At 37.5% G+C, this 25398-nt stretch overlaps 1 protein-coding gene across 4 annotated transcripts in view; it reads right to left on the reverse strand.

Moving 5' to 3' along the window:
- Positions 1-25398, reverse strand: part of eya4 (EYA transcriptional coactivator and phosphatase 4) — a 51096-nt gene that overhangs the window by 14237 nt on the left and 11461 nt on the right. For 2 of the 4 annotated variants that reach the window (XM_058410225.1, XM_058410223.1), the window contains exons 3-10: positions 15698-15747; positions 13226-13344; positions 5862-5945; positions 5512-5589; positions 3757-3823; positions 3444-3586; positions 1416-1562; positions 1156-1235 (exon numbers count right to left, since the gene is read on the reverse strand). In XM_058410225.1, the coding sequence (XP_058266208.1) occupies positions 1156-1235; positions 1416-1562; positions 3444-3586; positions 3757-3823; positions 5512-5589; positions 5862-5945; positions 13226-13344; positions 15698-15747 (768 nt within the window). The remainder of the gene's footprint in view (positions 1-1155; positions 1236-1415; positions 1563-3443; positions 3587-3756; positions 3824-5511; positions 5590-5861; positions 5946-13225; positions 13345-15697; positions 15748-25398) is intronic. The other 2 variants (XM_058410226.1, XM_058410227.1) reach the window with 2 other exon arrangements.

The following is a 25398-nucleotide window of genomic DNA, read 5'->3' on the forward strand; positions in this document are numbered from 1 at the left end:
AAGTCACATTAAGGTTACAGTATATTCAAGTTCTAATGATTACAAAATCCTGGATTGGGATTTGAGGAAGAGCCAACAGACTATACGGTCACAGAACCAAAGACAGTTCCTCCTGTCAGTAAAAAGACCCGTTGATTTCTGGTAATAAAATACGCTTATGGTTTTCACACTTCTTCAATTCAAAACGTGCCTCGATTGTCACTACTTACCCTCACCTCACCCTCACCCTCACACAAGAGAGCAGGATAATCTCTGTAGTTTGATCAATTTTACATTGTGGTTTGATTTTGGAATGGAAATGGGTCTCGGCTAGTTAGCCTGATATTGCTGATATCTGCATACTGCATCAATCTTACTGAAAGAACTGAGTAACAGAAATACTTCATTATCCCAAATTGGCAAGAAGCATGAGGCTGAATTGTGAAAATACTATAATTTCTAAGTAAAGTGTGAAACACTTGGGGACATAATAGAAAAATAATCAACGCTAGGGTGGTGTGATGAAGAAGAGCTACTGTTACCACCATGGGCCTGGAACTACTGATTATTTTCCAATAACAGTGTTTGTTCCTCTTATAGCACATGGTGTTTCTTTTTTAATTCAAGAAGTACATGTTTGTTTATCATTAAAATGATTGCATATTACATTGCAGCCAATTTTAAGGTCAAACTATTAGCTCTGTTTTGAAAAGCTGCAAAAAAGGCAACTTCCCCCAGGGAAAGAGAATACGAGAGAAATGGAGAGAAAATGAAGGGACGAAGCGTCCTGGCTAGAACACAGAGACCATTTGATGGGAGCATTTTATGGATCCCTTGGTGTTCTTTACCCACACGTGCACACACACTGTTTGGTCTTTTACAGCAGATGCCTCTAAACCTGTCACTAACGTCTCCAAGCACATGAACGGTGCAGTAAAAATGCTCTCAGGAAGACTCGTTTTCCCATCCGTTCCTCCCTCCTCTCCTTTCAGCATAGCCGTAACTCCTTTGTTTATTCGGCCAGATTCATCGGGGGAACAAAAGCATTCCTGCTTGCTTTTTTCTCTCAGGCTGAATGTCTAATGATGAACGATTGTGTGGGTGTATCGTGTGCACAGTTAGACCTGTTTGAGCGAGTGATGTCATCATTCTGAAAGTGTTTGCGTGGAACAGTACCTGTTGTGCGCTGAAGTTGGCTGGATTGGACACGGAGTTGTTTGAGGTGTAGAGGCCAGGGGAGGATGTAAACCCTGATGCTGGTGTGTTTGTGTGTGTGAAAGAGAGAGAAAAGAGAGAGAGAGAGAGGACACTGTGAGAATCCATCAGCTCAAGCAGTCCCTGTTGGCAGATCCTGGTAATCAAGTTTTCATTACTCTCGCATCTATCTGCAGGATGGACTGAAGCTATTGTGCTGGTTAGCCGTAGCCTATAATTACCTGGCATCGGATAGGGCGAGTAGGCCGTCTGTCCAGGCTGGGGGGTGGTGAATCCTGGACTGTAGCTGAGCCCTGATTGGAGGGTGGAGTGGGTCTGGGATGGCCCTCCTTCCGTCTTTATCCCAGGTAACATCACCCCTAAATCCGCTGCAAATATACACCAGGGGAAGACACTTCACTGTTAAACGGTTATATGAGGTGGTCTGGGAAAAAAAACACTGGCAGACAGAAGTTTCTGGATTTTCACTATCAAGCAGTAATTTATGTACTTTGTTTTTTTAAAGGAGGCAGGTAGCTACCAAACTAGCTAGCTTTTTAAGTTTAACGGCTTCATCGAGAACACATACAGTAAGTTCTCACTGAAGCAGCTAAATTCAAGTCTGAGTTCGTAATTACAATGAGTTCAAGTGGTTTAGGACCAAAAATAAAAATCTAGGGCATAGAGAAAGCTTCATTTGAAATGATTTTTTTTGTATCATCAGTGACAAGAACATCTGAATAACCACTTACAGTAAATTACCACCGCCTGCTGTAGGCATCACATTCACATTAGCAGCTGCTACGATATTTTATTACTGACCCGCCCAAGCTGAGGCTCTGTATAAAGTACGAGTTGTAGTTATGACATGTTATGAGATGGACTTTAATGTTAAGTACAGTGGAACCTCGGCAAATGAATGGACACCCTTATGAATTTTCGCCTTAAGAATTTAAATTTGCATCGGCATAGGAACAAATAGAAGCGAAAAGTTGCACGTACGACCGGGAGCTGTTCAAAACTTGTTAGCATCAGTGGAAAGCCAAGCGATGGCAACCAAAGAGAGTTTACGAATTATTTTTCAGCCAGTGAAAGCTGTTTGGAAAAACTCAAACCACGATATCAATGTTGCCTTCAGCATGCGTTCAAAAGCTAGGTGATTTTTCTGTGCGTTTTATTGTTGACAGATCGGTGGTGTGGGTGATCTGTTCTTTTTTTAGCCCAAGCTTGGTGGCACGACTTCCTGTGAGGAGCCTTGACATGGAATGCTTGGCTTGGGTCACTTCTTTGTAAGCAGCCATACAGTTTACATACGCTTCGTATTGGTGATATTTTTGGGTGGCTGGAACGGATTTTCTGCATTTATATTATTTCTTACGGGAAAATTTGTTTCACAACACACATTTCCACCTTAAAAACCCGATTAAATTTGAATACCGAGGTTCCACTGTAATTACGATAGTTTTGATATAAAGCAATAACTGCTGACTCTGTTGAATCATGGTGTGGAGGTTTTACAAATCATGATGCTTTGTTTGGTTGCTATGGTGATAAGGTAACACAGTGGTAAAGGGGTTATGGTTCCACTACGTAGTTATAATTCCTGGGTTCAAACCTTGAGTCTGGGGTACTGTCTGCAAATGGGCTTCTGTCTGTGGAATTAGTGTCACATGTTCCTATGTGGGTTTCCTGTGACGTCTTTCCACTTCACCAAAACCCCTAAGCCATTGAAAGTGCTTTGGTTTATTTCCATTTGGCCAACAGGTCTGATTGGGGGAGGTGAATTATGGCTTGTATAGAACTTCACCGGGACTTCACCAGGAGAAAAGCACTTACAGTTGTATCTCATGGTAAGCAGATTTATCAATTTTTTTCTCCTCTTTCGGCTGCTCCCGTTAGGGGTCGCCACAGAAGATCATCGATCCACGTATTTGATTTGGCAGAGGTTTTACGCTGGATGCCCTTCCTGACGCAACCCTCCCATTTTAATCCAGGCATGGGACCAGCACTGACTTGTGCAACCCCTCAGTGCCTGGGTTATTCCCTGCCAGGAATCAAACCCGGGCCAGGTCTGTGAGAGCGCCTGACCACCAGGCAGCTAAGCAAGTTTATACATTATTGTGCATAACAAATAAATCACATTTTTCTCATTGTTCAGCTTATTAATATTAATATAACGCCTTAGTGAAGAACTGTGACTCTTAAAAACCCCTGAGACGAAATTAAAGCAACACAGAAACCAACAGGACATGTAACCAGCCAAATCTTACCGTACGTGGAGAGGCCGTAAGGTTGTGTAGTTTGAGAGTACGGTGTATACACCGTAGACTGCTGCATGCTGCTGAACTGGGACTGTACAGTATAGGGAGACATGGGCGGAGCCACAGGCGTGGACAGGATGTGGGGATAAGGCCTGTCAATCAAACAGATCAGGATTTTCAAACATATTTGCATGGATCAGTTTGTCTAGTGTTTGTTCCAATGAATGGATATATTTCACGCCTTCGGGCTAGGGAACATGAGAGTAGCCGAAACTGATGTGTGTGTGAATAGCTCTGTGTGTGTGTGAAAAAAGTTCCTTACTTGGATGGATAAAGGGGAGGTGAGTACTGATGCGCAGGTCGAGGACTGAATCCGCTGCTGGTTATAACTGCACATGATAAAAAATATATATATATATATATATATATATATATATATAGATATAGATATATAATATCACAAATGGTATTAGTTTAGATCAATAAATCACTTTTCACACACGACTTGGTTCGAGATCCAGCAGGAAATAGCAACATGTGTCATCTATCAGCTCCACTTTGATACATTCTTTACTGAATAGCAAATCTGCAGGGCAGAACATGAATCCTGGACAACTTGTTCTCATAGAGCATCTGCCAAAAACTGTAAAACCACACACACACACACACACACATACACTCCTGACTGACAGATAACTGTCTTTTTTGTTCATTTTGTAAAAGGAGAAGAAAAAGGATGAACTTCTCTTGGTTAACAATATTGAAAATGACCTTTCACTCTTTCTTCACCTTTTCACTCCTTTCCAAAAACTGATTTAAATGGACCTAAATTATCCAGCACACTTCCTTTTCTTCATTTATTTTCATTTTGTTGTTTCCTTTCCTTTCCATTCCTCTCCTCTCTGCCATTATGTTAACTTGTCCTTCCTTTAACCTGCTTTTTCTTTCTTTCCTTTTTTTTTGTAGTTTTCTACTCTCTTTCTTTTTTATTCCCTTTTTTTTAATTCATTTTCCTTCCTTCATCCCTTCATCTTCTTTTTCTTTTTAATTTCTATGTTTTCCATTTTGTCATGAAGCTAGCCCTTCCTTCCTTCCTTCCTCTTTCTTTCTTTCTTTCTTTCTTTCTTTCTTTCTTTCTTTCTTTCTTTCTTTCTTTCTTTCTTTCTTTCTTTCTTTCTTTCTTTCGTTCCTTCCTTCCTTCCTTCCTTCGTTCCTTCCTTCCTTCCTTCCCTCCCTCCCTTGGTGGGAGAAATTATTGCATATAAATTATTCCAGTACATAATTTAATTTCTATCTTTTCCCTTGTGTTGAGATGCTACCCCTTCATTCCTTCCTTCCTTCCTTCCTTATTATTCCAGTACATAATTTATCATCTTACAAGTTAAAATTCCTTCCTATAAAAACCTGAAATCCTAAATAAAAGTATCTTTTCAATAATTCTTTTTGAATAGCTCAATACTGTACGTTTTCCACTGAACAAACCCATGAGTGTTAAAGGAAGTGACACGTGAGTCCACACTGTTACACACACACTCACACACACACACACACACACACACACACACAGTCGTACAGTAGTATATACCTATATAAGAAGGCACTTCATAAACTAGATACACTGAGTTTAACTGAGTTTAAACATTCCTCCCCACTGTGAGATGGATGGATTCATAAACTTCTTAAACACAGTCCTATATGAAACCATGCCTCTCTCCTACACACACTACACACACACACACACACTTTTCTTTGTCTCTCACTATTGAGACATCAGACCCTTCTGTCAGCTGGAGCACGAACCTCAGCTCTCCCTGCAGGGGGGATAAATGATTGGAGAAGCTCTGAATCTGTGTGTGTGTGTGTGTGTTTGTGTGTGTGTGTGTGTAATGCGGCTAAATAAAGAGACAATGCTGTGCTGACGTTAACTCAAGGACAAAGATTGAGGCCTTAGAGCTTTCATCAAGTTCTGTCACAGAGATACACAAGGCATTCCGTGTGCGTGTGTGTGTGTGTGTGTGTGTGTGTATGTGTGTATGTGTGTGTGTGTGTGTGTGTGTGTGAGAGAGAGATATCTTACCTGACCCTGTATAAGTATCCAGCCCTGTATCTCCTGCTGTGCTGACTGCATCACTGCTGTTCAGCGGCTCTGTCTTTACTGAGGGAAACAAAGATATTAAAAATCAAATCAAATCTACCCTAAAGGAACCATAAATGAAAAGAAAAAGTTGCATGATGTATGAACAGCAGCCACACCAAAGCCTTTCTACATCACACAAACAGCTGTTTTAGCCAACAGTGTGTCTATACTGTCCTCCAGTATAGTGTATATACAGGGTGTATATACCGTAGCTTAATATAACACACTTCAGCACACGCTAAAACACAGTCTCGCTACATATGTTCACTCTACACACGCATGCAATATACCATAGTCCTTCGTACTTGGGGCAGTGGGCGGAGTGCTGCAGCCCAGCAGCCAATCAGCCGTGTTTAGAACGGTCATGTTCTCGCCTGAGGGAGGGGGGGGTGGAGTCAGTAACATCATGGACTACATTATGCAGAAAGGTTTCACTATTTCACTTATTCGACATTCATATGGGGTTTTGTACAACATGGTTTCTAGAAGATTCCGCATGGAAGTATCACTCTTTCGTTCGGTAGACAACTTCCTACATGCTAGCTAGATACATTGATAGTCTCAGGTATTAGCTAGAGTGACCATATTTCCCAGTTGCCTTGTAACAGTGATCTTACAATTTTAACTTTACAACGTTTACCTTCGCCCCATGCTGATATTCCAATTCAGTGCAGCATTAACTGTTGGTGAAAGTTCAGCCAGGCTGCAGGCTTTTGTTCCATTCACTTGATCCAAGTTTAAAGATGGACATCAGCCTTGATGAATAACGTTGGATGCCTTGTAGAAAAATTCTCATTTGAGACTCATTTAAGTCTTTGGGGTTTTCCACACTGAGTTCCAGGTTTATCATTTACAAGAAATTTTGAAGTGTGTATAAAAAAGTGAGTGAAAAATCTTCTCATCATTGTCATTATCACAATCATTATTCCGAATGATCAATCCCTGACCATCACTGAGTCCAACAGCCAGTGATCACCTAATATGCCATCACTGATCTCTATTATATCTACTGGCTAATCACTGATTACCATTGCTTTTAACTGCAAGTGACTAATCACCACTGATGCCAATGACCAATTACTGATCAATTTTTAGTATCAATTTATCACAGATCAGAAATTTTTATTGGTTATTTTCTTATGACCAATCACAAATCAACATTTTTACCAACAACCAATCACAGACCAGAATTCTTCCCAATGACCAATCACAGACCAGAATTCTTCCCAATGACAAATCACAGAACAAAGTTCTTACCAATGACCAATCACAGGACATTTTTACCAACAACTTATCAAAGACCAAAATTCTTCCCAATGAAAAAAACACAGACCAACATTCTCCCAATGATCAATCACAGAATAAAGTTCTTACCAATGACCAATCACAGAATAAAGTTCTTACCAATGACCAATCACAGACCAAAATTCTTCCCAATGACCAATCACAGACCAAAATTCTTCCAAATGACCAATCACAGACCAACATTCTTTCCAATGACCAATCACAGACCAAAATTCTTCTAAATGACCAATCACAGACCAGAATTCTTCCAAATGACCAATCATAGACCAAAACTCTTCCCAATGACCAATCACATGACATTGTTACCAACAACTAATCAAAGATCAAACCTGTTCCCAGTGACCAATCACAGACCAAAATTCTTCCCAGTGACCAATCACAGACCAAAATTCTTCCCAATGACCAATCACAGACCAAAATTCTTACCAATGACCAATCATAGACCAAAATTCTTCCCAATGACCAATCACAGACCAGTATTCTTCCCAATGACCAATCACAGACCAACATTTTTTCCAATGATCAATCACAGAACAGAATTCTTCCCAATGACCAATCACAGACCAGAATTCTTCCCAATGACCAATCACAGACCAAAACTCTCCCCAATGACCAATCACATGACATTGTTACCAACAACTAATCAAAGATCAAACCTGTTCCCAGTGACCAATCACAGACCAAAATTCTTCCCAATGACCAATCACAGACCAAAATTCTTCCCAATGACCAATCACAGACCAGAATTCTTCCCAATGACCAATCACAGACCAAAACTCTTCCCAATAATCAAAGATCAAACCTGTTCCCAGTGACCAATCACAGACCAAAAGTTTTTCCAGTGACCAATTCAATTCAATTCAGTTTATTTTGTATAGCGCCTTTTACAATGAACATTGTCTCAAAGCAGCTTTACAAAAGAAGAAAACAGAGAAAGGGGAGGGGAAAATGAAAAATAATAATAAAAAATAAAAAATAACTAATTAACTAGAAATAAGAATAAATTATTAAATTCTATAGTTAGACTATTTTATTTTATCCCTAATGAGCAAGCCTGTGGCAACCAATCACAGATTAAAACTCTTCCCAGTGACCAACCACAAATCAATATTTATTTTACTAACAACCAATCACAGATCACTCACACACAGATGGCTCATGTCTGTTTCTTCACCTCTGACTACTACTACTGCTTCATCTGGTTAGAAATAATTTTATCTTATAAATAATTACAAAATTGTTTGTACAAAAACAAAGACTGGTGACTGATCACCCAGTGAGCAATGAACTTGTGTATAACTGGGCTGTTATGTACTGACTTTAAAATCAGTTTAATAAAATACATTTTAGGTAAAAACCTGTATCCTTTTTTAAAAAATGTAGATATGTGTGTGTGTGTGTGTGTGTTTGTGTGTGTGTATACTAATGTTTGTGCACTGGTGTGTGTCTGTACACAAGATGAATGAGCTTTTACAGGCAGTGTGTTTCTTGCTTTCCTGTGCCTCTGTCAGTTGCTGTGTGTATATGTGTGTGTGTGTGTGTGTGTGTGTGTAATGATGAAGTAAACTACAGAGAATGTTGAATATGTCGCTGTTTTGGCAGCGTGTGTGTGTGTGTGTCTGTTAAAATCATTAGCTGCACTCCAATCGGAATGATTTACAGACTTCTGCTGTCTTTTCCTCTCTGTGTTCCTCTATTGTTTCATTCGTCCAGCACGTCAAAACCAGATGAGATCACTGCTGCCCACACACACACACACACACACACACACACACACACATCTGAAGCGTGAACATGGATGTGTATTTAATTAACACTATTTCTCGATTTTGTTTTGATTAAAATTTTCCTCCTGGCAATAAAAATTTCTAAATACAGGAAATAGTTTTCAGTGCACCGGATTCTCAATCAAACACAAAAACACAAATTATAAACAGCCAAATCTTCGGCTGCACAAACACACACACACACACGCGTGTCATGGTTTATTCCTATTGACTCCTAATGACTCAGCGTAATTTTCCGATTAAAACAGAGTGGATTTGACCTTCATGGCTGAGTGAATAATCTCCCTGCCCTAGTCTTTACCAGAACAGCACACACTGTGGCAGGAAACACACTCCTGACTCCAGACATGAACTCAGACCTTCACTCATATATGCAACTATTTCTAGAACCTTCACTTTAAGGCCCGGTGTATTATAAACATCTGTGGTAAAGTCACACAAACCCTAAAATGAAGCATTTTACCCAAGCTGTTATGGCTTTTGTGTAGAATATCCACACAGATAAGATAGAAGTCACCTCTAAACTAATGTAATGATATATACACCATTATCCTTTTAATTGTCTTCGGTGTTCCACAAGGTTCTGTTTTAGGCCCACTGCTTTTATCCTTTATATATGATTATTATGTTATTATATACACTGATCAGCCATAACATTATTAGTGAAGTGAATAACACTGATGATCTCCTCATCATGGCACCTGTTAGTGGGTGGGATATATTAGGCAGCAAGTGAACATTTTGTCCTCAAAGTTGATGTGTTAGAAGCAGGAAAAATGGACAAGGGTAAGGATTTGAGCGAGTTTGAATGTGATGGCTAGACCACTGGATCAGAGCATCTCCAAAACTGCAGCTCTTGTGTGGTGTTCCCGGTCTGCAATGGTCAGTATCTATCAAAAGTGGTCCATGGAAGGAACAGTGGTGAACAAAGCTCACTGATGCACGTGGGGAGCGAAGGCTGGGCCGGATAGAGTGATCCGATCCAACAGACGAGCTACTGTTGCTCCAGTTGTTGAAGATGTTAATGCTGGTTCTGATAGAAAGGTGTCAGAATACACAGTGCATGATGGGTCAGGGCTGTTTTGGCAGTAAAAGGGGGACCAACACGATATCAGGCAGGTGGTCATAATGTTATGCCTGGTCAGTGTATAACTAAACTTTTTAGATAGAGTTTTTATCTATGTTTCTATACTTCTGTAAAGCTGCTTTGAGACAATGTCCATTGTTAAAAGCGCTATACAAATAAATCGAATTGAATTGATTTTATTAACCAATTAAATGTTGTATTTTTTTGCAATAATCTATACGTGCAATTTCACTCCTATGAATCTCTTAGAGGCTTCATTTCCTTTTAAAAGTGCAAATTAATGTCACTTATGCAAATAATCATATAATCAAGTAATTACTATTAAACCGTCTTACATGTGGGATGAAACGAAACGTTACTCTCGTGTGAAACGGATTATCCGTAGTGCTCAGTGGGTAACGGTCAATTACCAGTAAAAAGAATGCCAGTATATTTTCCATTACTGACAAAAACTAAAATCTTGCTTAGTTCTGTCAGTAAATAAATCTTTTGGTAATTTATTCTTTCAGAAAAAAAATATGATTGTTGTCAGCATAATAATAATAATAATGATAATAATAATAATAATAATAATGTTAATATTAATAATAATAATAATAATAATAATCAGAGTAATGCAGAAATGCCACAAAACCTTTGGGAGAAGTGCAAGTAAGTTTAATTGTGTATTGCTTCACTGTTGGATAAACAAAGTTGTATAAAAGCACACGAGAGCTGTTTCAGTAAGCTATTCTCTCATCTCAATCCTCACACTATCATTATTTTTTTTTTTTATTGTATAAAATATTTCCTGACTGAGTTCAAGAACTGGCCTTTGACTTCCACAATAAATGAGTTTGGAGTAAACTGTGTTTTTTTGTCCTTTTCTCAGTACGAAGGAATGTGTCGAAAATTCTTTTCTGTAGTAATCACACATACACAACAGATGAAAACGGATTGGGATTAGGTTCGAAAACACTTGAGTATTTCTCTGTTATAATGAATTACACTTTCGCTTCGTCCTCTGTCCGGGCCTGTGATAACCCTGTACTCACTCCGCTACAGAGTGTCCTGAAGGTAAATAAAGATTCCTCAAGTCAAAGGGAGGAGAAACCCTTCATATAGAGAAATCCTCTATTATAAATACAGTATAATTCTGAAAACGTACAGATTTTCTTATGAACAGGCAACACAGTGTAGGAATAAAACACTTGAGGGATTGTTGTTATAGAAAATATAATCAGTGACAAGGCAAATTTGATAAGTAATTAGATTATATTTTCTTATAACAGCATATACTGACGTGTTTACTTCAGATTACACCTCAATATATCAGCTATTACAATTTTTTATTAATCAAAGCATAACACATTGTGTTTTTAGGAATACAGTGTAAAATAGAACAGATTTTTATTTCGCATTTGCATGAATGTCAGCCCCAAATGAAAGCTCTAATTATTATTTTGAAATAGTAAATTAAATCTTTTATTCTGACTGCAGACTTTTTAGATGACCATTTGCAAGTAAAATCTTTTGGATGAAATAAAGTATATTTATTTCAAAGACACAAAAGGCCAATTCCTCAACCACAGCAACATCCGACAGGTTTCCCTAGTAGTTTATGCCCATGCACTAAATGGTGGCTCAATGGTTAAGGCTCTTGGTTGCCACTGTTAGGCTCTTAAGCAAGGACCTTAACCCTCTCTGCTTCAGGGATGCTCTATCCTGTCTGACCCTGCGCTCTGACCCTACCTTTTATACCTGTTATATGTGAAAAATAATCACTGTGCTGTAATGTATAAGTGAATAAATTAAAGTAGAACTAGTGAACTGACATAAAATAACAGACATACATGATAAATACCACTAATTAAATGATGTTTTGGTTCTGTATTATCTATTTTACTTCTGCCACACCCTGGATAATATACACCAAGTTGCCAATTTATTACCTCCCCCCTATTTTCACAAAAATGGTACAGCCCCCCTCTAAATTATCTTTTTTAAAATAAATAAAAAATAAAATAAAATAAAATTAAATAGATAGATAGATAGATAGATAGATAGATAGATAGATAGATAGATAGATAGATAGATAGATAGATAGATAGATAGATAGATAGATAGATAGATAAATTAATAAATAAATCAGGTACAGAATGATTTCTAGAACTGGTTATGATATTTGGAGAATAATATAAGCATAATATTTGGAGCTAGGTGTACATCATCAAAATGGCTGTCATGTACATCCTGAACTTTTTGTGCATGTCAAGAGTTTAGGAAAAAAACAAACAAACTAGAAGTAACCAGAAATTATGAATAAAACAAGCTTGTAGGTTTGTAGATCATATTAAATCATTTTCATATGCTTGGACACACCACTTAAGATTGTCTTGAATGGGTTACGTAGAAGTGGTGTTTCAATGGTTAAGGCTTTTGGGTTTAAATTCAGAGTCATTACCCTGGCTGTGTCCATGAGTAAGACCCATCCAACTACTCAATCATATTTGCCCTTCATTCTAACCAAAATGTTCAAATGTAAGTGATGAACTATATCCCAGTTCTTATGGAAGGATTAGAAATTGGCGCTAGCAACTCGTGGATCCATCATGTTTGACGTGAACAGTACAGCCATGAGGTAACACCGAGATGGTACGGAGAAGGCACTCTGTGTCCCAGTTATAACCCCTGAAGCATGTCTAAATGGCACGATGTGGCCGAACATTATTTCATCGCTTCGCGGCTACAGATTCATCATTTTCAGCATGTGGCCGTTCCAGGAATATGACAACAAGCTTACACTGCCTCATCAGTGACCTGCACTTTCTCAGCGTCTCAACTGCGGGATTAGGTGGAATAATCTGTCTCTTGTGTCATCAGTCAAAGTCAAAGTGCAATTCAGACATTTCCATGTGGAGCAGCATTTCATCCAACATCTTGCAGAACCCATGCTCAGGCTAATTTTAAGCTGATCTGATGAGGAACATCCCAATACTAGATGGGTCTACTTAAAAAACAGGCAACTTAGTATATAGAGGGAAGGAATAAAACACTTGGGGGGGATTGCTGTTATAGAAAAACAATCAATGACAAGATGAATTTGACAATTAATTATCTTATAACAGCACATACTATGTGTTTTATTCATACTATACCATCTATTCTAATTTTATTATTAATCAATGTATAACACATTGTATTTTTATCCATTTATAGTCACATTTCATATTGTGGAATGACGTTATCATTTATGCTTAGGCAGAAGCATGATAGCTTTACCAATTGAGACTCCTTCCAAAATGCTCTATAAACGTCTCCTCATAGAAGACTAGACCAATCAGAATGGAGAATTCAAGCTAACAATTGTCTGACAATGAATGCAGTGCAGTCAATACGGTTACTAAGACGTGTTTTCTTGTTATGAACTTGATAAACACCAGAATATTTCAGCACAACTACGACACAACGTTACACACGTCTCTAAGTGTCTCACCTCCGGTTCCGTTGGTCGAGACGCTGTTAGTGAGGAGACTCTTGTCCAGTTTGGAGCTGCCATCGCTGCCACTGGCGACTGTGTGCTGAGGGCTGGTTAGTTCCTGCATCTCCAATGACCTGCCAACAAAAACAGCAAGCAGGTTAGATCAGATCAGATTCTCCAAAAAGGTCTGAGAGAGAGAGAGAGAGAGAGAGAGAAAAAGTCCTCAAAATGTGAGAAGGAATAAGAAGGAGCATGAACGGGAGGCAAGGACGAAGAATAAAAGGAAATGAATCATAAAATCTGTAAGTGATTTTGGCTGGAAGATGCCATGTGTTTGGCTGAGTGAAAATGACTCTCTCCCAGAAGCAACAGCGACAGTTCAAGGTCTCATATTGTAAGGGAACCCAATCCATTTCAGTGGAAATTCCTTGCTAAGTTGAACTATTTGTTGTTTATTTTCCCAAATTAAAAACGCTTATTTTCAGTGTACGACTCTAACGCTAGACAGTGATACTGTTATATACAGGTTTTATTAACTCAAGGAATATGCTGATCCAATTAATAAAGCCTGGATGCAATTAAAGTTTGTTTTTCGAAGCTAACCATAATCTAGAGAATCCATTTAGGATGCATGTTTCATGCTAACGTCCCAGTATTCCAGTGCCTTCCTACAAAAAGTACCTGGAAACTACTATTACTAGAAAATAAGTAGTTCTTGAATGGACGTTTGGATCAGGGGTTCTAAAGTTGTTTGTAGTTTATTACACACGTTCCAACGTTTCAAATATTGGACACACTATTTAAATGTGTAATAGCAATATTCTGGAAACACAGAGCGTTTTATTACCGAACTTTCCACTCAGAATGCATGAGCTAGGTGCAGATTTGCATGAGCTAAGTGCAAAATTACATACTCATGTGTGGGTTATTGAGAGGTTAATAATCTTCGGACAATATGAAGTAGAGCGGCTGTCATACATGACTTACGCAACTCATTTTGAACTGGTTTAGATGTACCTTTGTTTAAACTGCATTTTATGGTAATATCATTAAGCAGGGATGACAGGTTTCTGCAAACACTTCACCTTAAGTACATCACAAAAGCCTTACAAAAGACCTGAATAATTCTGGCATTGGAAAATTGAAAAATTACTCCTTTTTTTCTCAACCCTTTCCAGGCGAAAACAAGTATTTCACACAAATTACTGATGTAGAGGGATTTTCCGCTCTGTATAATCCCTCTTTCCTTATCCTGATTTTTGTACAAGAGAAGAGCTTCTGCATGAAACCATAGACACACTGCCTGGTCTTATGTGTTGGATTTTTACTAGGCTTTTTTTGCTATACAATTATTTGCTATAAAAAAAAGGACTTGGATTTTAGACAGTCTTGCACAATCTGGCAACCCATCTGTCATTAGGTGTCATTAGAACATGTTCGTTCTTCCTCCTTCATTGAAAATGTTTAGAGCGAACTTATGAGGCAGCGTGATTCCTGCCCCTACTGACCTCTATTAGTGGTGTTGCAGTTCCCATTTTTGGCCACAAGGGGCATTAATAACTCTATAAACATTTGTTTAAGTGAGTGATCTAATATCAAATAGCAAATCATAGCTAGAGTCTCTCTCTCTCACACACCCTCTCTCTCTCTCTCTCTCTCTCTCTCTCTCTCTCTCTCACTATATCTCTCTCTCACACCCTCTCTCTCTTACTATCTCACTCTCTCTAACTTTCTATCTCTCACTCACACATTTTTTCCTCTCACTTTTTCTCTCTCTCTCTCTCTCTCTCTCTCTCTCTCTCTCTCACACACACACACACACACACACACACATTCCTTTGGGACTAATAAAGTATCTATCTATCTATCTATCTATCTATCTATCTATCTATCTATCTATCTATCTATCTATCTATCTATCTATCTATCTATCTATCTATCTATCTATTTATCTACACACTCTCTCTCTCTCTCTCTCTCTCTCTCAATTCTTTCTCTATCACTCTCTCTCACTCTCTCTCTATTTCACACACACACACACTATACCTCATTCTTTCTCTGTGTCACTCACAAACACACATACACGCACACACACACACACACACACACACACAAATACACACGCACACTCTCACTCTCGTTCGCTTTCTCACGACTGCTTCTTTAATCAGGCTACATCATTCAAATAGACATAGCTGCTTTTTTCCTGTCTATGGCAGAAACATCTGTACAAAATCCAGTCCTACACACACACACACACACACACACACACACACAGACCCAGGTACTGAATAGTCTTTAAACAAACTCTTAACAGAAATCTTACAGTACACCCACTCACATATGCAATGACTTTAACATCCTTCTCTCTTTTTCTTTCTTTCTTTCTCTCATTCTCTCTCTCGGTCTGTGTCTCTCTCGTTCTGTCTCCTCTGAACAGACATCGTGTTTGATACACAGTGGTGTGTCGGTGTGTGTATTAGTTACCTGTTGTCAGAAGGGTCTGAAGCGGGAGGATCAGAGAGAGGTTTCTTCACCTGCAGAAGAACAGATAGGAGCATCATTATTCTCCTTTTCTCTATTTTTTTTAGTAGGTTTTTGTTTAAATAGCTTTCATTTATTCCTTTAATATCGAATCTATATTCGTTTAGAATCTCTTTCTTTCAAATCTCCCATTTCATGTTCTCAGAGCATATTGTATGATTTTGTGTAAGTCAGTGGCTTTATCGAAGAGAAAAAATACAACAATAACAGATAATAAAACCAAACACATGCGTCTATTTTGCATTCATTTCTAACCGAATATAACAATTTTAATTCCAAGTTATATCACTGACAACAACATGAGTGAAAAGTAGAACAGACTCCACAAGTTTATCCAAAACCTTATGATCTGTTTGAGATCAAATCCATTGGTCATTTTGTCTGGACACGTGATTCAGTAGAAGAGATTAGACCTGAGGAAAGTCTGACCTTTTGTACAAAGCAGTTCATATTAGGGACCAAGAAAGTGTGTGGAACCTGGAATATTAAAAATCCAAGATCATTTACTTTATATCTTTAAATATTACAAAATTTTAATTTCTATTTATTTATTTATTTATTTATTTATTTATTTATTTATTTATTATTTTATTTTAATTATTTTAACTTTAATTATTTTTTTGTTAATTTTAAATGAAAAAGAAAGAATCCCATATTTTCTGTCTTTTGTAGACTTTTGGACTGTGCTATATTTCTATACACAGCCATGTGCTCTCTCTCTCTCTCTCTCTCTCTCTCTCTCCATATTTCTACACACAGCCATGTGCTCTCTCTCTCTCTCTTTCTCTCTCTCTCTCTATCTCTCTCTCTCTATCTCTCTTCATATTTCTACACACAGCCATGTGAATTGCGATAAAACAAATTTAACATTGAAATTAAATTAAAATAAAATCATGAATATAATTTTTTTTAAAAAAATAAAATAAAATAAAATAAAATAAAATAAAATAAAATCCTGCTGCTGTGTATACAAAGTGCCAAAGAATTATTTTCAGCACTTTATCTTCACTTTATCTTTGTAAAACTGTTCAAAAAAACTCCAAAAGACTGTTGAAATATACTGGACCCAGTCTCACTTTTACAAGAACATCTTTGTTTCAAAAGATTCTGCAATAATCCCTGAATCATCATGGACAGATTCCTAAGCTGGAAATTAAATTATACGGAGTCGTGACGCTCCTAGAGGTTCGTATTTCTAATATCGACAGGCTGTACAGATGAGTAAAAAGGTTTATAGCACTTTACTTCCTACAGTTAATAATGTAAAACAGTCTGAATGACATTTCTGAATGGGATATTTAAGCAGAATTTTCTTCCACGTGGTTCGGAGGACTTTTCTATTATTTGTCATCACCTTTCAGCCATGTCAATGTGTTTCTTCTATTTGCTTTTAATGATGGTGTCTCTGTATCTTTTTTATTCTCCCTTCACAGCTCTGTAAAAAGACGATTCTGTTAAAGCAGTTTTCCTGATTCCCACAGCAGACCATTCGATAGTTCGAGACTGTTAAACATTTCCTGCTTTAAGTAAGACGTACTTAACAAACCGACTCTGTCGCTGGCCTTGAAAGTGCAACAGCCAGTTAAAAAAATGGGGTTCATTGGACGGGCTCGGCGGTTCTGTTAAGGCTCTGTTTAAAAGGCTGGGGAATTAAACCTTAACACTGCCAAGCTGCCACTGTTGGGCCCTTCAGCAAGGCCCTTAACCCTCTCAGCTCCAGGGTATACTGTATCATAGCTGACCCTGTGCTCTGACCCCGACTTCCTAACAAGCTGGAATATGTGAAGAAAAGAATTTCACTGAAATCAGCCTGCTCCCAGTACAGCCAGTCTCCTATAAACAACAACAAAAAATAAATCACAATAAATCCAGAATAAACTCTGGCAGCCATTTATAACATGATATTTTCATTTTATCAAAGCTAAACAGTCTCTCTCTCTCTCTCTCTCTTACTACTAGTGACCAAGAAACTGTGCGGAACCTGGAATATTAAAAATCCAAGATAATTTACTTTATTTGTTTAAATATTACAAAATTTTAATTTCTATTTATTTATTTATTTATTTAACCTAATTTTAATTATTTTTACTTAAATAATTTTTTTTGTTGATTTTAAATGAAAAAGAAAAAATCCTATATTTTCTGTCTTTTGTAGACTTTTGGACTGTGCTATATTTCTATACACAGCCATGTGCTGTGTATACAAAGTCTCTCTCTCTCTCTCTCTCTCTCTCTCTCTCTCTCTCTCTCTCTATCTCTCTCACTATTTCTCACCCCCCCCCACTATATCTCACTCTCGCTCTCTTTCTCTCTCACTTCCTAACAAGCTGGAATATGTGAAGGAAAGGATTTCACCGCTGTAATGTATATGTGACGAAATAAAAAGCTGAAATCAGCCTGCTCCCAGTACAGCCAGATAATAACTCTCTCATAAACAACAACAAATAAATAAATAAAACCTAACAAGAAACACAATAAATCCAGAATAATCTCTGGCAGCCATTTATAACTGGTTATGAGGATGAAGCTGGATGCAAAATTAGAGATCTTCCTCACATGACAGCTACGTAAAACTATGTAGAATTCTTTCAGTGACATAAATGCTGGCTTTACATCTAAATCAAGTGGATATGTTTCTTTTAAGAAGAAAAAAGGGACAGTGAATGTCCTCCGAAAATCTTTTTTAATGAGTCGAAACTCATTTTTTAATACACAAATATAATGTGCCTTCGGATCGTTACACACTTTAACGAGGCACAAATATAAAAATTTATTAGTTGCACTCGAACCGGAGGAACTTCTGCACTCAGTGTGTGTTACAGTAATATTCCTCATGTCCCTGTGTGTGTATCCTGTGCAGGTGCAGAACAAAATCCTTGTCATGAACAGCCTGCTTTCACTTAAAGATAATATCCGTACGCCCAAATCTATTTTCTTAGCAAAACAGACACCTTCCTCTTGCCTTTCTTTCTGTTTTCGGATTGTTTTGTCAGCGCAATTTAATGAGCCTCTCGTGTTTCCTTCCCTAAGAACACTTTGCCACTTTTTTCTCCTTAATATCGACTTTATATTACGGAATTCCGTGGCTTTGCCGATGACACGTGATCAAAAGTTGGATCAAAGCTTGGAGAAATGTAGAATGTCTATAAACGTCTCATATTCAATTTGGACCACTTACCTCGTGCAAACTACAGAGCCTGCAGTCATATGGGGCCTTAATTGAAAACACACACACACACACACACATGTACATGAATACACATGTGTGTCAGATGTAATGTGTGGTTTTGGGAGGAGTTCAGCATGTTTGGAGTATGGAGTGGGCGCTGTGCAATGTCTCACACACACACACACACACACACACACACGCATGCATTATTTCTCTAGCTGCAGCTCCTATTTTACTTTTAGTGTGGTCCAAATACACTGTAAGAAGTGTGTGTGTGTGTATCTCTCTAACCGAAGCCACCAAAACCCTGATGCTTTGAGCTTGAGGTGTTTGTGGATGCAGGTGCAGATGAGAGCCGGACATGCACAGTGTGAGTGTGTGTGTGTGTGTGTGTGTGTGTGTGTGCATGTGCAGAGGCAGCAGGAATGAATAGGTGACTGTTCTGTCATCAGCAATGGGAAGTAACAGATTATACGCAATCCGGCATCTCAAATAGTTCCTGGGGGGAAAAAGAGGGACCTTGTCTTGCCAATAAGAATTCTCCTAGTTCTACTCCAAAGCAAGGCTCTCAAATAAAAACTAATAAGCCATGACTTGGTTCTTTATAAAGGCAGGCGGTAATGCTGTCAGTGATTCGTAAACAACAGAAAAGCTGCGGGTCAAGATAAATAAACCAAGCAGCAGCTCCACATCTACATTCAGCTCCAGAAAATGACCTCTGATTCATTTACAGTTACATCCACAGGCATTTAGCAGAGCTGTGACCAAGAGTGACTTACAGGAGAGCTTTAACAATGAATACATCCTTCACTGGGTCACAGACCAAATATATTCAATCAGTCTAAATAAACACTGACGGTATAAAATGTCACAATAATTACAATGTTCGTTAATATAATACCATGTACAATATCACACCATGTGCAATATCATATTATGTGCAATATATTCTTGGTTCCTTTTTCCTGGCTTGTTAACCATATAAGTTTACACGTGTTATTTTAGGGGAAAAGGACTCCGTGTGCGTGTCTAAGACGAGAGATCAGTGAGAACCGCGAAAGGAAAGATCACAAGATAAGGCGAATTCGTAGGAAAGGGTTTTTTAAAACAAATTTTTAAGCGATTGCGATCGAACGAGGAGACGTTTGTGGGCTTATGAGAAGAGATACTTACTTTCATGTGTTAGACTACTGGCTCAAATATAAAATATCGTGTGCCTTTTCAGCGGGGTTTCTCGAACTAAGGAGCTCGTGGAGATCTGCTGCAGCAGAAATCACTATTAAAACTATTCATCACTATTAAAAGCCTTTTTTGTTGGTCTTATAACTGGACATTCCCCAGCACCTTTTTTTGTACTTTTGAATAGATTTTTTATGTATAGAATATTTCATTGATATTTTTGAATACATTTTGTACATTAGAATACATTTTGTATATATAGATAATTTAATTTTTTTCTCATTTATATTTAATTTATATTTATTTCTCTTGCAATCTGAAGCAGTCTCAGTCTCCTTCGTTATTAATAAAGTGCTTTATCTTATCTTATCTTATCTTATCTTATCTTATCTTATCTTATCTTATCTTATCTTATCTTATCTTATCTTATCTTACCTTATCTTATCTTATCTTATCTTATCTTAAAGACTCTAAAGGGAAGTATAACAGCAAGAACAGCACACAAACAACACCTGATTTATTTTATTTTTTCTTTTAATTTTATGATGCAGGTTTATTTTTGCCCTTCTCTTGATGCGTGCCAATAATTCTCCGAGATGGCTGTATATAAAATGTAAGCCATGCACACAACACTCAGAGGAAGTGTTTGTTTTATTCGAACATTTTATTTTTACTTAAACTTTAATCATAAAGCTAATATCTTAAAAAATACCTAAGTGACAAAAAAAGTTACCTAGAGTAAGTGACAAATTCTGGACAGGAAAAGAAAATAAATACATTTAAAACAATGATTTCATGCAATTTTGTGCGATTTGATTCACGTAACTCTTTTAGCGTTTTTTTTTTTTTGAAGACTTGTTGGCGGTGTTCAGTGTTACGCTGTTCATTTTTCCGATCATGTGTGGAAAAAATATTTTAGCCCTGAAACTGCCCAGTAAACATGTATGGAAAATATCTTATGAATAAAATCACTCTACATGTGCTTTCAAAAGTGAAAATAAATGTAAATAATGTAAAACAAAATGTATGAAAATATTCAAGTGTCTTCAAGTGAGACACCTCAGGGTTCGGTCCTGAGCTCGTGTTACTTTCTGTGGAGTTTTGCATATTCTCCTGTCTGTGGGGTTTGTCTGGGGTTCCTCCCAAAAACATTTACATTTCTGGCATTTGGCAGGCACCCTTATCCAGACTTGATGTCATTTTATAAAACTGAGGGTTAAGAGCCTTGCTCAGGGACCCAGCAATGGCACCTGGGATTCAAACTCACAACCTTCTGGGCAGTAGTCCAACACCTTAACCATTAAGCTACCATAAAAACCATCCCAAAAGGTGGCTTGTCCCAAGGTGTGAGGGTATATTCCCACCTCAAACCCAGTGTTCACCCAAACTGGGATTCCAGTCCATCCCAAATCACAATCCACACACACCTCAGAGACACTATATCATTTAGCCGATCCATCTACTAGCAGGTTATGTGGAACTGAGAGAGAGAAACCAGAGAACCCAGAGGAAACCTGTAACAGACAGAGGGGAACTTACTGTATGAAACTCCTCAGACACAGTAACCTGAGCTCAGGATCAAACTGGAGAGCTGTGTGACTCCATTCATTCTTCAGGGGCCCCTGGTGGCTTTGGAGGCCCTAAGCGGCTGCTTACACCACTTTATAGCTAGAAGCGCTTCTGTCCACATCAATAGTTCCCCAGAAAAGTACCACCTGTGGCACAGGAATTAAAAAGGTTTCAACAGCCCAGGGACTGAAAGATCAAAAGTTTCGGAATTCCTGCAAAAACACACGATGCCAGTCCACCATGATTAATTCCCTCTATTCTTAGCTGGAGCACTCAGTAACACACCAAACATGGCTCTCTAAAACATTTTCAGTGAAATTGGTAAGCTTCCTCACACACACGTTTATGTGGGACATACAGAAAGTCCAGCCTTATTGTTAGACACCTCAAAACACACACACACACACTTGTTCTCATTCGGAGTATTATGCTTTTTACCACTGTAACTTCATACCCTTTCTTTTCATGCTTTCATGTAAACCATTGTTCAAGCCACCCCCTTCCCCAACCTGTGAGCGCACTCACTCACTCACACACACACACACACACGCACACACATTTCAAAAAGCCCCAGGGAGGTGTAAGACTATGCCACACGTCTCCTCCCAGAAATGCTCCTTTCTGCAGGTCAGAGAGACTCTTAGAGAAGAAGAAAGAGAAAATGAAGACACACCCACACACAGGAGAACATATATCAACGCCTGAACCTTCTTCAGGTCATATAATGATGCGCTATATTGTCTAAAAAGATGAGAGAGAATTAAAGATTATCAGCGCTGGTTTGTACCCACGCTATCCAGCTTCACGTCGCTGCTGAATATCCTAGCATCGTCTGAAAAACAAAACAAACAAGAAAAAAATAGACGCAATGACCTACTTACGAAACCTCATGCGTCTCAATTTGACTTTGCTTTGGCGTCCACATGAATCAGATCATCTAATACAAAAAACTTTTTAACCTCTTCTCACTATGACCTCCCTATTTGCTTGTTTTAGACTCTTCCGTTTCCATGCCAACCTGATGTGTGCTCAGAATGGCATAGTCCAAGATGGGGGGGAGGGGAACAGAGAGAAACTGGACACCAGACTACACCAGGCACAATTACACAGTGTGTGTGCGCGCGTGTGTGTGTGTCTGTGTGTGTAGATGCATTTGCATATCAGTCCACGTGTGTTTGATGTCTCTGTGTGTGTGTGTGTGTGTGTGTGTTAGATTATAAACTGAAACTTTATATAAAAAAGCACTCTAGCATTAAAGTGGCCCTTTCCCTTCTGATTGGAGCCGACAAAAAATGCTGCTGAATTATTCATGAGGCCTCGTGCTTGTGTCAGCAGCTCGTTAATTATTTAAATTAATCTCATTAACGAGGGGCCGGGTTTCAGACGCATTTAATTAAATGATGAATTGCTTCCCAGATGTCGACGTGCTTGTTAAATAATGTGCTCAGTCTGGACCCGAAGTGTCCTTCAGGACGTCACCCAAAAATGAGACGCATACACGCATGCACACACACACCCCCCAACACACACACACAGATTATCATTCAAATATGCGCCGTTGTTTACTCCACACACAGAAAGTTTATCATACGATTTTTTAAAAATATTTGACGGATTTTAATATTTTCTTTTTATAGTTTTTTAAATAAAACAAAAGAGTTGTCTTAGCCAAGGCATGACATACACCGAGTTTCTTTCCATAGCTACATTGGCAAAGAATTTACGAAGCAAACCGAACACGCCTCAGCTGATCGACTACATTTATAGTCTTAGATTTCGGTTTCTTACTTTCAGACCCTTTCATATATAATGTCTGCACTCAGGTCATAGACGTTGATCTAAAACTGTTTGTAGAAATGTATTCGCTGTACTACCTGTATCACCTCCAAACCACTATCCCAATTTTACTCCATTAAATTCAACACAGCTGACAAAGTTTTTACACACAAAAATTATAAAATAAATTAGGACAATTTTGGACTAAAAAATATATATATTTAAAAAAAAATTCTGGCTAAAGTACTTAGTTAATTTGAGCTGGTTAAAATCTATATAAGTATTTACAGTATTGGACATTCAGGTTAAAAAATAAATATTAGTAAAACAAACATTTTGTAAAATTAATTTAAATTTTTTTTTCTAAGTGGGTTTGAACTGTAAATGTATTTAAAATGTTAAATGTTCCTGAAAAAAAATTAAGAAATAAGTAAATTTATTTTTTTAATTAATTAATTAATTTATTTTTTGCTTATTTATTTATTTTTTTGTGCCTCGTTTTACCTCACATTTCCTCCTTTCTGAAGCTTTCTGTCACTGCTAGCTCAAACCTGGATGGAGGTTTATACACTGATTTGTTGTAAATATATGAAAAGGTTGAATGTTTCCGAAACAGATTCCAAAAACTCAATGAAAGAAAATCAATTCAACATCGAAGGAAATCAGATTATAAAACATACTTTCAGACAAATTCAGATATTTTCAAGGAATGAGGATGAGTCTCTGTTTCCCTCAGGCATGCTTTTAATTATTTTATTTAATTCATATTATTTTGTTAATATTCCACACTGGTGCTGTAGCTGTCAGCTAGATCGTTAGACGTCTAAAGCTGGACTTATTTATTAGAAATATAAATTTGGAATCATCAAACATTTCCTAAACAGACTAATCTGCATGAGAAAAAAAATCATTTTAAGAACAAATTTGTTTGTAAAATGTAATCAAACCAGAAAGTAATTTTATTTATTTATTTATTTATTTATTTATTTATTTATTTATTTATTTATTTATTTATTTATCTGTTTGTTTGTTTGTTTGTTTGTTTGTTTGTTTTTTTATTTAAATTAATATATTTATTTATTTAAATAATTTTATTTATTTATTTAAATTAATATATTTATTTATTTTTTGTTAGATCATCAAGTTTATAATTTGTTTTAAGTGTTTTTAATACACACAGCATTATATGGTTAATGCTCTATTTAATCTCATGGTTAATAAAATTTAAAAATATATTAAAAATAAATCTTGCTTTTTAACAAAGAAAAATGTATGACGGTTAAATAAAGGAGACATTTATTTATCATTTATGGAAGGAATCTCCAGTAACAAGGACGCACAAAAAAAAAATCTAACCAGAATGTCATTTGATCTCTTATTTATTTATTTATTTATTTATTTATTTATTTATTTATCCTACAGATCTGCTTTGTAAGAATGTCGCGTTAAGGCCCCTTTGCAAGCAAACTGAACAGAATTTGCATAAGGAAAATAAAAATGGAGTCTTTTTATTTGCAAAAATGTAATTTCCTACAAATCCAAACCGCACACCAGACAATAGGTCGTGATTTTCTGGGGTTTAACACCGTAGCTGTCGTCTTGCTCATGACTAACATCAACATATTAAAATCCCAGTCTCATGAAACCGAATCTGACGTTTCAGAAGCTAGATAAATCATGTTGGGCTTCTGATCAGTCGAAGCGGAGGAGGAGGAAGTGACCTGATGTAATGTGGTGGATAAAATATTTCACTCCCATGTATGTTAGAAGTCAGAGATCTCAGTGTCCTGCTCAGGTAATGTTCTTTTTTTTCTCTCTAAAAATGTGTGAATGATGTGTCTCAGTGTGTGTGTGTGTGTGTGTGTGTGTGTATGAGGTGTGTGTCTGTAACCTGAGTCCTCCCTCATTCTTTGTCCCCTCAGCCCTGAGGCTCAGACTTCACCATAGGAAA

Source organism: Hemibagrus wyckioides, linkage group LG15, assembly GCF_019097595.1.
Source record: "Hemibagrus wyckioides isolate EC202008001 linkage group LG15, SWU_Hwy_1.0, whole genome shotgun sequence".
NCBI lineage: Eukaryota > Metazoa > Chordata > Actinopteri > Siluriformes > Bagridae > Hemibagrus > Hemibagrus wyckioides.